The following is a 14,767-nucleotide window of genomic DNA, read 5'->3' as shown; positions in this document are numbered from 1 at the left end:
GAAAGAGAATGGCATTTAGCCATCTTTTGTAGCTACAGATTCAGAAGGTCAGAAAATGTCTGAAAAGCGTTCCCTTAACTTTGGGCAACGTTAACTCACACCCTGACTTCCGCTGGGTTTTCTGTTTACTTTTATCCTAAAATGGCATAGCTTTGTTTTTCAGTAGTGTATTAGGGAGAATCGTTCCTCTACTTTTTATTTAAAATCACAAGCCCATTAAGCATTCATAAAGTTCTTCCTTCTTGATCCCCATAGAATTGGGTTTTATTACTAAGAGAGTAGGGACGCCTGGGTGGCTCAGTTGGTTAAGCCGCTGCCTTCGGCCCAGGTCATGATCCCAGAGTCCTGGGATCGAGTCCCGCATCGGGTTCCTTGCTCGGCAGGGAGCCTGCTTCTCTCGCTGCCTCTGCCTGCCTCTCTGCCTGCTTGTGTGTACTCTCTCTGTCTCTCTCTCTGGCAAATAAATAAAATCTTAAAAAAAAAAAAAATTAAAAAAAAATCACTACTAAGAGAGTAAAAAATTGCTGATAGAAAACCTGCATACATTTGTTTATTTAAATTCAGTTATTTAACATATAATGAATCATTAGTTTCAGAAGTAGAGGTCAGTGATTCACCAGTCTTATATAACACCCCGTGCTCATTGCATCACATGCCCTTCCTAATGTCCATCACCCAGTTACCCCATCCCTCCACCCACCTCCCCTCCAGCAATCCTGTTTATTTCCTATGATTTAGAGTCTTTTACGCTTTGTCTCCCTCTCTGATTTTGTCTTATTTTTTCCTCTCTTCCCCTATGATCCTCTCTTTTGTTTCTTAAATTCCACATATGAGTGAGATCATATGATAAATGACTTTCTCTGATTGACTTATGTCGCTTCACATAATACCCTCTAGCCCTATCCATGCTGTTGCAAATGGCAAGATTTGGGGGGCTTTTTTGATGACTGAGTTGTAGTCCCTTGTATATATACACCGCATCTTCTTTATCCGTTCATTTGCGGATGGACCTCTGGGCTCTTTCCCTAGTTTGGCTATTGTGGACATTGCTGCTATAAACATTGGGGAACCTGCATCCATATTCCATAGAGTTTTGTTCTGTGCAGAAAAAGTGCCCTATGTATTTAGACAATAGTGGAAACACATGTGTGTTAGCAGAGGGGCCTGCAAAGGGAGGCACTGCGCCACTGGGCCACATTCTCACCTTCCTTGGAGGTACTCTTTCCTCCTTTTCAGTGTCCCCCTGAACAGCCCAAGCAAGAAATGATTGCTTCTTTTAGATTCCCTTGCCTCTCTCCTCCCCTAGATCCAGTCTGTAGCTATAGCCGGGGAAATCTTGAGTACATGGATGGCCATGTCACTATGTCTTTTAAATCACTCTCATGGAGTACCACCACCTGCAAAGCCAAGTCCTGGGTACTAGGATAACTTACGTAAGCTCCTGGGGATTTGGCCTTGACTGACCATCTCGATTAAGCATCTCGCTTAAGGTTCAGAGGAAAGCATCAGAAAACAAAATAACAGTGGCATAGGCAAAAATAAAGGTCTGTTTCCTCTGGCATAAACAAGATGCAGAGCTGGGCTGCCATGGTTCTCCACTTTGGCCAGCTTTTTCATCTTGTGCCGCTCCAACAAGGAGTAAAGAAGGGTATGCCTTGCACTTCAGAGACATTTCCCAGAAACTGCACATGCCATTTCCAATCATATTCCATTAGCCAGAATTAGTCACCTGAGCACATCTAGGGAGACTGGGAAACATAGTCATTATTCTGAGACTACTTTATACTCTTTAATAAGGGAATCCTTTCTCTCTCTATTTCATTGAATGTTACAACCTGACATGGGCAGGGTGCATGGAGGAAAGCCAAAAATGCCACTTGACCCTGAAAAGACTTGTGGAAATTTCTTCTTCCCGATGTGTCCCCAAACCAGAACACAGTGCTCCCTGTTCTCCTGGACAAGGTCCCTCGCGTTGTCTTTCTAAAGCAAGTCATGATGGTCTGGTTGTCAGTCTTCACTGAATGAGAGAGTAGAAGCCCTTCACTTGGTTCTTCTATCTGCATGTAAAGAAAAATCAAGAACAGTAGCTCTAAATAAAGACATGCAGAGAAATCAAAGTGAAATAAGGACTTGCCAGCTTTGCAAGACTATTTTCCCCTTGTCAGCATCTTCTAATATATGGTTTGTTTGTTTTTCCCTCGGGTCTAATAAATTACCTACCTTGAGAATTTCCTTTACAGTGCTGGATCGTTCTTGCTTTAGTCATCATTGGTACAGCAATGCTTCTGCTCCAGGTGTGGGAACTCTAAAAACCAGGCACGTCTCAGGTACCTGAGTGGCCCAGTCAGTTAATCCTCCAACTCTTGGTCTCTGCTCAGGTCATGATCTTGGGGTTGTGGGATCAAGCCACACATTGGGCTCTATGCTCAGCATAGAGTCTGCTTAAGATTCTCTCTCCCTCTCCCTTTGCCCCTTCCCCCCACTCCCGCACTCTTTCTCAAAAATAAGTCTTTTTTTTTAACAGATGTTTTGAGGGGAAAAAAAACAAAAAACAAAAAACCAGATGCATTTCACACCTCAGAGCTCATCTCATGGTGGCCAACATAGTCAAGAAATTTTCCGAGCCAAAAATCAGAACATATGGTCTGACAGTAAAATCAAACTTAAGAGGACAACAAAACACAATTTTGAAGTCATAGTGAAGAAAAATATCAGAGATAATCGCCGTAGTCATAGAAACCCTTATGAAGGCATGTTGACCCACACTTCTACCCTTGTTCAAAAAGGAAGGCATGAAAGGCAATTTCCCTTTCCATTTTGAGAAATCTTATATGGCCACTTAAAATCTAATTCAGGGGCTAACAGCTTCCTTTCCCAAGAATACAGAAGATAATAGGAATTGTTATTCCTCTTTTTTCTTGACTAGGTCATGTCTCTCCCATTACAGATTTGCTATATGCATTTGGTTGGCCAAGGTATTAAGTTGTTTATTTGGCCTGGACAAGAAAGACAGATTGAGCACTTAGAAATGTTTATGATTGTTTATTGCCATTTTTTCATGACCTTATTTGCCCACATCCTAGAGTATCCTTTTACAAATATTAAGAAAAAGGAAAACTAACTTATTTATCCTTGCTGCAATGTATTACCCTCTAAGAAAATAGAAGTGCTTGACTCTGTGCTGAAAATCGTCCACTTATATTTTAGTAAAACTTATGCTGTGTCTGTTTAACTTACAAAAATTATGTTGGTGACATCACTTAACTAATTCACCACAAATGGTGAATTTTTTTTTGTAAGAGCTTTGTAAAAGCTTTGTAAAAGCTCTTCATTTGCTCTGCTAGTCCTCAGAACATTGTTTTATGTCAAATGCTGTTGTCATAAAGATAACTAAATACTGAACAGTGAGTCAATTTTGTTCATTTTGGAGTAAATATGTATAATTCATGTTTTCAGCTCTTGCCAGTTTCACATTTTACTTTGTAGAAAGTATCTACCTGAGACCCGGCTACTTCAGAAGGAAAATTTTGAAGTATCATTTCATTATTTCACAGAGATTCTATGTGTAATCCTAAGACTTTTTCTGTGACTATAACCCTACTGGGTTGTTATTTTTTGTGGGTTTTTTTGTTTTGTTTTGTTTTTTTACTTTTAAGTCCATATTTAAAAGCCAAAAATGTCCTCAATGGGACCAGTTTTATATAGAGAGACTCCCTCATGCAATGGATTTTTCCATCTAAATTAGTTTGTGCCACAGTTTTGCCAAAAACATGTTTTTAACCCTCTTAAATCCTGCCTTCCCACAAACTAATCACAGGATCATAATGTCATGCAAAGCAGTCCCAAAGTATTTTTGCAAAAATCTCCTTCCTCATTAGTCTAGTTTTGATTGACCTGACCCACAGATATCATGAGTCCTTCTTGCCTTTTTATCTCTTCAGGCGTCAGTTTCTTTCCATCCTTCAGAACAGACTATCCTCTGTCTAGACATCCTATAGTCGGTAGGGAAGGCAAGCTCCTCAGACTTTAAGTTCAAGACAGGTAGAGAACATCAAGAGGTGGGATATTCTCTGATGAGCCAGCTATGGAGGCTCAGAAGTCAAAGGTTCACAGAGGTAGAAGGAGCATCCATCTGCCTGCCTTCTCCAGCACTCTGAAACCACTGGTCTCTGGAATGCCCATGAGATGGTCCCTTCCTTGCACATGCCCCTTCTCTTATCACACAGTCATCTTTTCACTCAATACACTTCACTCGAATCACAATCTGGACCACAGAAAATTTTGGAAATTTTGCATTGATGCATTAATTCATTGAATAAATATTTTACCCAGTTTGCACCATCAGCCAAGCATTTGCTGGGTACTGGATGGGTAAAACCTAGTCCCTACTCTCAAAGAACTCATAATTTAGTAAACTAACCAATTTCAAAAGATTCCAGTGATTAAACCCCCTTGATCAGTTTTGCTGATCCATTAATGCAGACACTGAGAGACTAGGAGAAAAACAGGGAGTCATAAAATCTGGATAGGGATTTTCAACATTGTCAGGAACTCCCATATACAGTACAGCCCATGGAATAGAAAGACCTGACCTCTCAAAAGTATGCATTTTTCTTCATTAGGCCATGCATGTGTGTTTTATTGTGTTGTGGTTGTTTTTAAAGTAAACCATTTATCTCTCCCTCTCTGAATATCTGAAATGACATTAGTGATATTTTGGACAGTCATGTTGGCTTTTCAGGACAACTCTTATTATGACAATTTTTGTTATAGGAAGCTTTCAAAATAAATCAGACTGTTAACAGTCTGATCTCAGTCAGCTCCCAAAGAAGTTAGAGTCGAAAGAAGATACTCTTCCCTCTTTAGTAGCCTCTGCTACTAAAGCACAGGGAAGACCTGTGCTTGGAATGAGCTGAGTTCCCACAGGTGGATCTGTTGGGGTCACTTCTCTCTGAGGCAGATCTGCTCTCAGGCCCAGGTCCTCTGTGTCCTCAGGAACATTTCCAGGGCCTTTCCTTTGGCCATCTTTCTATCACTTGTGAACATTTAACTAGAAACCTTTAAACCAGGAAGTGGAGATGCCATGATATTCAAACTAGTCAATTCAAGCTTATCCTTCAACCACTCTCCATTTGTTAAGGAAGAAACTCTTGGGGCTCCTGGTTGGCTCAGTCAGTTAGGAGTCCAACTCTTGGTTTTGGCTCAGGTCATGATCTCAGGATTGTGAGATGGAGCCCTGGGTCAGGCTCCACACTCAGCTTGGTATCTGCTTGAGATTCCCTCCCTCTTCCTCTACCCCTTCCCCCCATTCTTGCCTCCACACTTTCTCTCTCTCTCTCTCGAATAACTACATCTTAAAAAAAAAAAAAAAAGAAGAAGAAGAAGAAGTTCTTGATCCCTTTAATGACAGAAAACAGGGGCAGATTTTCTCTACAGCTCTGATTTATTTGCCACCGTCACTATTTTCCATTCTAATTACTGTGGTGCTGGGGCGAGGGGGAGTTATTTGCGAGCTGTAATTGTTACTACAGAATTCTAATGGGAAGGCATGTGACAGAAGATAGAAAGATATATCCTGAAGTTATAAGGGGCCAGTCACTTCTCTCATTTTTTTCCACCCATGTTTATTTTATTTACATTAATGGAGTACTTACTGTGTGTTTACCTAACTGGCCTGGAGCTAGGTAGAGAGATAGAAAGGTGACTAAGTGGTAAGCCCACCTGCAAGAGACAAACGAAACTAGCCAGGGAATGCCTGAGACAAACAATTCCATAGGAGCTGAGAGAATGTGTGGCAGATGCCATGGAAACACAGAGGGGAACTTATTCTCTCAGCAAGCAGGGATCGGCAGAGAACTTCCCAGAGAAATTGATCCCTAAGGGTGTGCATGCTTTACTTTTAACAGACAATTAAGACTAAAACCAAAGAAGCAAGGGAAAGATCCATCCATTTACTGGAATCCTAGAGGGAGGGGGTTTGCTTTCAGGTAATGTTGAAACAATTTAGCATTTTATGGTGAGTGCTGTGAATTGTTTAAGACTGGTGATTCACAGACCTGTACCCCTGAAACAAATAATACATTATATGTTAATTTAAAAAAAAAAAAAGAATCACCTGGAAAAAAACAAAACAATTTAGCATTTTTATAGTTTCCTTTTCCAGGTTCACTAGCTTTCACCCCTACCATCTCCAGGTATCTGGCTGGAGTGGGCTTTCCCACCCTACAGAGGGGATAGAGCTTATCCAATAACATATTAAAACTGCTTTCAAGGACCCTGATGAGTTCTTCTGCCAGAAAGGGAACACAGTAGTAGACACTCAAAAGTGCAACATCTATTTACCAAGTGTTGACCATCGTCCCTCTCTTATTCTTTGTTACCCCCAGGTCTTTGCAGAAGACGGGTCTGGAACCTAACCACGGGGTGTCCATGACCCCCGAGGTTGCCGCCCATCAGCAATGAAAGGGTTATCGGGCAGCCGTAGCCACCACCACGGAGTCACCTGTGATTCGGCCTGTGACTCGCTGTCGCACCACTCAGACCGCAAGCCCTACCTGCTGAGCCCGGTGGAGCACCACCCCGCGGACCACCCCTACTACACTCAGCGGAACTCCTTTCAGGCCGAGTGCGTGGGCCCTTTCAGCGACCCGCTGGCCAGCAGCACCTTCCCACGCAGGCACTACACGTCTCAGCAGGAGCTGAAAGACGAGTGCGCCCTGGTGCCGCGCACTCTGGCCACCAAGGCCAACCGCATCCCCGCCAACCTCCTGGACCAGTTTGAGAGGCAGCTGCCACTCAACCGGGATGGCTATCACACGCTGCAGTACAAGCGCACCGCCGTGGAGCACCGCAGTGATAGCCCCGGCCGCATCCGGCACCTGGTCCACTCAGTCCAGAAGCTCTTCACCAAGTCGCACTCCCTGGAGGGCCCGTCCAAGGGCAGCGTCAACGGGGGCAAAGCCAGCCCCGACGAGACGCAGACCGTGCGGTATGGCAAGCGCAGCAAGAGCAAGGAGCGCCGCGCGGACCCCAAGGCCCGGCCCAACACCTCCCCGGGCTGGTGGAGCTCCGATGACAACCTCGACGGCGACATGTGCATCTACCACGCGCCATCGGGCGTGATGACCATGGGCAGGTGCCCTGACCGCTCGGCCTCGCAGTACTTCATGGAGGCCTACAACACCATCAGCGAGCAGGCGGTTAAGGCCTCCCGGAGTAACAACGACGTCAAGTGCTCCACCTGCGCCAACCTGCCTGTCAACCTGGACACGCCGCTCCTGAAGAAGAGCGCGTGGTCCTCTACTCTGACCGTCAGCCGTGCCAGGGAGGTTTACCAGAAAGCCTCGGTTAACATGGACCAGGCCATGGTGAAGTCAGAGTCTTGTCAACAAGAACGCTCCTGCCAGTACCTTCAGGTACCATTTATGTCAAGTGATGGATGCTTAGAAATCATACCTGCCCATTGTGTGGTGTTTTCTCCTGAGTTCTAGTCTTGGCTTTGCTGTGAATTGCCCGCATGAACCTGAGCAAATTACTTAGCATTTCTCTGGCCAACTGCTCCTATCAGGAAACAAACTGGCTACCCAACTCCATCCAGTTATCTTGAGATACTAGATATAAAAGTGCTTTGAAAAGCACACCTACCTAAAGCCAAGGCGTTATTAATGTTTAGTGTTCCTCTTTTGTCTGAGGGAACATGGGATAGGGAGGCAAGAAAAGGGGAGTCGACACAGAATTTTAAAATAAATCCATTTTTTTTTCCACAAAAGTCAACAATGATCTTTTGAATTTTGGAAGGAGTTTAATTAGATCTATCCAGAGCGTTTTTGTTTTTATTGTAAAATTCTGCCTTAAGCTATTTGTTTGGAAAACTTGATCTATATCCTCACCATTGCAGTTGTTATCACCACCTCCAACACCAACCATACTCCCACCTGAACCCTGAGCCCCCAGGGCACAGGGAATTGGAATAATGCCCTGGGCCCTGAGGAGGTGGAGATCAAGCCAATTTGGGGACCTGACAAGCACAGCTGCAGAGACCCAGGACAACAGAGAAGAGGAGGAAAAGCAGGGGGAAGCATCCATGCAATAAAATGCAATTAATGTCAGCGTGTAAATCCCACACACGTATAGACCCAAGGCAAGCTGCTCCTCCTCTTCCAGTCTCCTCATGTCTCTCCCTAATGCCCTTCCATTCACTGAACCTAGATTCCCCTAGATAAAAATGTCAGGAGCAGAGTCTTTTTCTTCTCCCTCTCCTCACCGCCTACCCCCCACCCCCACCCGGGGCCAATTCCTCTATCTGGTAATTGTCATCTTCCCCAAGATAAAACCATCCCTTAAAAAGGACCCTCATATTTTTCCTGTTCATGGTGTCTTTTTTTTCTCTCTTCTCTCCTGGTACACCCAACTTTTTTTTTTTTTTTAATTTCTGTTGGACTATAAAGGCATGACATAATCATTTCGCACTCCCATCCTAAGAGGAAGTGCAAGAAAAAAGTCTTCCACTGAGAAGTTCAACTTTTTGCTCTCTGAATTGCTCCTGACAAACCTGGTTCCCTTGAAAATGCCTATACCTAGCCCTGAGAATATGCCAGGCTGGCAGTCACTGGGCAAGGACAGTGTCAGAGTCCATCCCAGTGTTCAGAAGAAGCTACCAACATGTGGATAGTTTTCACAAATAGCACACAATTCCATGGTCAGTTTTTCCCACTCAGAGTGGTATTGCCTTATTTACTATAAGGTTGCTAGAGGAGTTTAAGCCATCAAGAATTTTTAATGGAATTTTTAGAGCTAAAGATTACATTTATTCCAACCTCCTCATTTAGCATATAAAAAACTAACCTCGAAGAAGTAAAGGCTTAGTGGGTTATACTGTTGTACTGTTAGTATAGAGGGAGGAGAGAATCCAAATCACTTAATTTATAGAAATCACCATAACAAGGGTTGCAACTGAAGGCTTTAGAAATTCTTTAAGTACATCAATCTTACCCACCACCTAGAATAAAGTATTTTAATTAGAATGTCTGTCCCAGGGGCACCTGTGTGGCTCAGTGGGTTAAAGCCTCTGCCTTCGGCTCAGGTCATGATACCAGGGTCCTGTGATCCAGCCCCACATGGGGCTCTCTGCTCAGCAGGGAGCCTGCTTCTCCCTCTCTCTGCCTGCCTCTCTGCCTACTTGTGATCTCTGTCTGTCAAATAAGTAAAGGAAATGTTAAAAAAAAAAAAAAAAAAAAAAAGTCTTTCCTGAAGAAAGGATGGATAATGAGATAGGAGCCCTAGAACAGGATAGTTTAACTGTGAAAGTTCTGTAATGGGTAGCAAAACAAACAAACAAACAAACAAAACAAAAACAAAAAGCAAAAAACCCCCACACAACAACCAAAAAAAACCCCACAATGAATTTAAAAAAAAAAAAAAAAAAAACTTGGACTTTAATAAGTAGTGACAAGATTAGATGAGAAATATCAGATTAAAGATGAAAACTCTGCAAGGATCCAGAACCAGCCTTTGTTAGTGACAAAATTAGTATCTTTTAACCTTTTTTATGCTTGCATGATTGCCTACATTCTTCCTACCTCAAATTCATTTTTCTTTCTTTTTTATGCCTTTTTGCAGTAAAAGGCTCAAGTAGTGGAGAAAAGTGGAAGGATAAGGAAAGAAAGAAGAAAACTGATATTGATTGAAAACCTACAATGTATCAGATGCTGTAGCAAATGTTTTCACAGTTGTTATTCCATTTAATTTTCAAGATAATCCTGACAGCTTGATACAATAATACTCTGATTTTACAAGAAAGGAAACTGAGATGAGAAATATCAAGTGATTTTATTTTTTTTAAAGATTTTATTTATTTATTTGAGAGAGAGAGGGACAGAGTGAGAGAACATGAGAGGGGAGGTCAGAAGGAGAAGCAGACTCCCCATGGAGCTGAGAGCCTGATGTGGGGCTTGATCCCAGGACTCTGGGATCATGACCTGAGCTGAAGGCAGTCACTCAACCAACTGAGCCACCCAGGTGCCCTATCAAGTGATTTTAAAGCCATACGGCCAAAAAGTTGAAGAACTAAGAATTAGACTTACATCTATTTGAGACAAAATAGCTCTTTCCAGTACATCTTAGCACAGCCCTGGAATCAAGGGCATGAAAATATTGAACAGGAGGAAAAAAATCTGTAGAGTAAACATATTATTATTAAAAGCGTTTCAGTAAAATGAGAAAGAAAGCTTGAAAATTTAAGTATGAGATTTAGGATCATAGCATTATTACAGCTCATATTCAAAGGTTTGGGAATTCTATTTTTAAGTTATTTACCTTATTTTAAGCCAGTTTTTTTAATGAAATATTTGAGGCTTACCGAGAAGTATAAAGAAAAATAATAATAAAACAAATACCCAGTTATATGTAACCCAACTGGAGAAATAACACATTAACTACAATAGATCGCATATATGCCTTCCCAATCCTATTTCTGTCCCTTCCTCCCCAGAGTAACAGCTAATCTGACTCACTACCCAAAGGATCTTTGTTTTTAATTCTGAAGTTATTGAAAGACTGAAAGAAATTAATATTTTTTATCCTACAATAACTGCAATAATTAACACTGCACCAAGCTAGTTAAACCCTTTAAATATAAACTGAGCTCAAAGGAACACCTTCTTTAATAAATATTGACATTTATTGAGCTCCTATTCTGTGCAATTCTTTCACACTGGGGGGAAATATTCTGTATTTCAGTGTGAGCAGGTAGTGTGTCTAGCAGATAAACCAAATGTAGAACAGTGGGTTCTTCCTACCCAGTGTGCAGAGGTTAAAGTGCTCCTTGTAGGAAGGGAAAGAAGGAGCTGGACATTCACAGGGGTGGGAGGAGAACAGGAAACTCCTGAAACTGGACATTCTCTCTAGCTCTCTTCTTTCTTTAGAAGAAAGAGAGACTCCACCATTCTGCCAAAGCTCCTCTCAGGAAGACAGGTGTAGCCAGCCCCTGCCAACTCCCATGGAATGATTTCATTTATAAGCTCATTCTTAGAAGCATATTTGGGGAAATGAAAAAAAATTTTTTTCCAGTTCTATTATCTTAATTACCAGTAGTGAAACTAGATTTACAAATGTGTTTGACCTCAGCCTCACAAAGGTTACTGGATAAAAGCATTGAACTTCAAAGGAGAAAGTCTGTGTTCCAGCCCCTGTTTTCCACTAATGTGTTAACTGTCACTCATTAACCAGTGACCATCATCTCAGCTCTCTGGGTCTCCTTCCTCTGCTATAAGATGAGGCATTTGGCCTAGGGGACCTGTGATCTGAGTTCACATTTTTAAGCTCCTTATTTACATATAAGGTGTACTAATTAGAGCAATTTTCGAGAGTTGCAAGGCCTGGAAACTCTCATTTAATACATATCTACCAAAAGTACATGTTTTTCCAATGTTTCTAATTTGCTCTGTAAAATTCTGTGAGGTATTTTACAATTGAAGAAACTGAGATTTAGTAAATTAGGTTAAGTAACTTGCCTAAGGACACACAGTCAGTAGGTGGCAACACGGAGGGTCAGAACAGACCTGTCCACCTTCAAAGTCTGGGTTTTTCTATCTACCATGTCCAATCCCAACCCCTTCCAAATATAAAACAGAAGGAGGGAGTGGCATGTAGCAAATACCTGTTATGTGCCAGAAACCACACAGTATCTTATTTAGTACCTGAAATAACTTTGTAAAGTGTTATGTTTACTCCAGTTTTGCAGGTGACTAAACTAAGGCACAAAAGATTAAATCACTTCCCAAGGAAGGCATATAGTAAGTAAAAGAGCTAAGATTTGATCCTAGATCCGTCTGAGTTGAAAATGTGCTCCAGAAATGGAAATAAGTGCTTTTTACTTTCATTTTATTACCTGTTTTATTCTGTAGGAGATGTATGTGTTCCTTTGACCTCATCTCTGTGCATGAAGATAAGAATGCATATACATGAAATGTGACCTATCTTAGACAAGCCACGAAGGATCCATCTGTGCCTAGTTTGATTCAAGACTGCACAAAGGTTAAATTAATATTCACCAATAATAGAATCTCACTACTAGCAAAGTTCTGATTCTCTCTTTGGAGAATTGCCACTTGGAATTAATTTAACTTAAGCCATTGCCATTTCTGTTATACAGAAAAGGAGAAGTCTGTAGGTATTTGGCCTCTGTCTGACATTGATTTAGAAATAAAATACTGTAGCTTGAAATTATGGCAAGATCCAGTTAATACATCAATCGTGATCTGTGCTCACTCACAAGCTGTTTGTAGTTAATAATGACCAAAAAAAAAAAAAAAAGACTCCCTTTTTCCCCCCAATATTGTTATTTTTAAATGTCAAGAATCAGATGTCTGCTGGTTAGAATCTTGTACCACTGCCAGTGACTGTAACAGGGTTTGGAGCAGGGACATGGATTTGAAGACTTTAAAACTGTTTAATTCTCAGTTGAGATGTGGTTGGCTTTTATACATTTGGAATAGAGCATTTATGGCACATCTCCGGGTAAGTGCTAATAGTCAAGTAAATAAAATAGGAATGGGCTCGAAGGAGTAAAAGGAGTTTTTGTTGTTGTTTTGGTTTGCTTTAAAAAAGCAGGATTCTTGTTTCTGTATATGCCTCTTTATGTGAACGTTATGTGTTGAGTGACTAGCATATAAAGCCATTCAGAGGAGCAAGATTTTAGATTTCCAACTGTTAACCTGAAAAAAAAAAAAATCCCTTCAATCATGTATTTTGCATTCATCCAGCAGCAGAAACAGGAAAAGGGAAACAAAACGCTCTCTCCGGTAGAAGTAGAGACACACACAGGGAGAGAGAGAGAGGGAGAGAGAGAGAGAGAGAGAGAGCAAGACAGAGACGGAGAAAGAAAGCCACTCTCAGAGATGAAATTTTAGGAGAGCGAAATGATCGACCTTTTTAAGGCTGAGTGGGTTTCTTCAGTTTGTGTGCAAGTTTCAAGAAATGGAAGGACTGACCAGGTTTGGGTACAACTCCTTTATTACTTTGTATTTGGTGATAGTGTGTTGTTGGGTTGAGTGGGGTTTTCTTTGGGGGGGGGGGATAGTTTTTGTTATTTTATGTCTTCTCTAAATAATAGCTAGTGAGAATGAAAGATCTAATAAACTAATGTATGTGCAGATGGTGAGTAAACAGGTTGAGATACTGGAAACACTGGATACCTACAAATCGGTGTCTCCACAGAGGCTTCATAAAATCTTTCATTGACACATTTGATCTAAGGTGCTAGGTGCTATTAGAGGATATTGTGTGCTAGCGATTGAAATGTGATCAGTTGTTTTCCATGACAAGGATCCTGAAAGCTTCCTCAATGCTTACCGTTCCTTTGCAAATTAAAATTTCTGGACAGCTGGGTTTTTGTTTTTTGTTTTTTTTTTTTTCCTTTTGCTTCCTTTTCCTTCCTTCCTTCCTTCCCTCCCTCCCTCCCTTCCTTCCTTCCTTCCTTCCTTCCTTCCTTCCTTCCTTCCCTCCTTGCTTTCTGGGTTTGTTTGGGGTTTTTTTTTTTTGTCTGTTGGTTAAATTAGACTCCACAAAAGATCACTGAAGAATCATTCATAACAAGCATGAACCCAGGATTTTTTTTTCCAGTGCAAGTACAACTATTTTTCAAAATTTTGTTCAAGATTATTTCGGTCTTTGCCTAGTGGGAGTTTCTCCTTCCCTGGCCGAGGTTTTCTTTCCTCTTGTTTTAGAACAATTTAAATTATATTAAATCAATTAAAACTACTTTATGTGAAATGTGTGACAGTGCTGAGCAATTCTGCGAGTGACTTTGGTTACTTGGTTACTGCAATGCTTGCTTGCTGCCTTTTAAAAAAACCATCAGCCACATTAATTAATAATTTTCTTTATTTTTAATTTAAGTTGTTTTGATAATCCATTAAGGAGTGTCAAGATTCTTGAATGTATTTCCTTCATGGCTTGTACAATCTTCTATTTTTTTTTCACTGATCTTAGTAAATATATCCTCTTTGCTGATAGAAAAATGAGGTTACTACTGTCTGATCCTAACTTTGAAGGTAGAATCAAGTGTGCAGCTAGCAGAATCCTGGTAATTCTCTCTCTCTGATTCTAAGTCTCACTATTACCCAAATAGTAGTGGAGATGTGGGGGGAAACCACTGGCAAAAGATTGTCAGAAAGCAGGGGTCCAGAAAGAGTCAGTGGTAGCCAAAGGAAGCTCAAAAAAGAAGTAGGAAATCCTTCTTGAAATCTGTTAAAGAAACTTTATGATTCTTGGTCTGCAGTTTCATTATTCTAAAGTACTTGGTCAGCCACAATCAAAGGTTCCATAACCCGTGTTTTCTGATCAGACAGAGTTCAACCTACTAATGCAAGGTATAGCACCGGTTAGCACAGAAGAAGAGAAAAAAACCAGCCTTGGATCTCTTCGTGGCCAGTGGCCTTTATTTCCTCTTTCTCTATCCTCCTTAGAAAACAGGTTGCTTGGTTGCAAATTAAAGGCAAAAACTCCAGGTAATCCTTCACATTCTCTGGAGAAATAGTCACTCATAATCTCTTGTCCACTTGGGATCATAGCTTTACCCAACTTTACATGAACAGTGATTTGTGAATGCTAGGACACATTGGTCTTTCATTTGAGACCTTATAGGGACTGCTAAAATATACATGCAGTATTACCAAGTTGGCTTTGATTTGGTGATTAGGTTTTCACCATTTTGTTTTAGGTTCAAAGGCAACAACCTCTCTTATTAGGTTAGTGTGCTCCCCGGTGT

At 41.2% G+C, this 14,767-nt stretch overlaps 1 protein-coding gene across 16 annotated transcripts in view; it reads left to right on the top strand.

The window, feature by feature from the left end:
• Positions 1 to 6,443: 6,443 nt before the first annotated feature.
• The window catches only part of DLGAP1 (DLG associated protein 1), a gene marked incomplete at both ends in the record, with an annotated part of 314,492 nt that continues 306,168 nt past the window's right edge, over positions 6,444 to 14,767 (top strand). For 5 of the 16 annotated variants that reach the window (XM_080821305.1, XM_080821313.1, XM_080821312.1 and 2 more), the window contains one exon: positions 12,424 to 12,516. In XM_080821305.1, coding sequence (XP_080677431.1) covers positions 12,424 to 12,516 — 93 coding nt within the window. Of the gene's footprint in view, positions 7,416 to 12,423; positions 12,517 to 12,917; positions 12,999 to 14,767 lie in introns of those variants that run through there. The other 11 variants (XM_080821299.1, XM_080821315.1, XM_080821311.1 and 8 more) reach the window with 4 other exon arrangements.

This window comes from Martes martes, assembly GCF_963455335.1.
Source record: "Martes martes genome assembly, chromosome: 13".
Taxonomy (NCBI): domain Eukaryota; kingdom Metazoa; phylum Chordata; class Mammalia; order Carnivora; family Mustelidae; genus Martes; species Martes martes.
The sequence above is the reverse complement of the archived record's forward strand: the minus strand, read 5'-3'. Positions and strand labels throughout refer to the sequence as shown.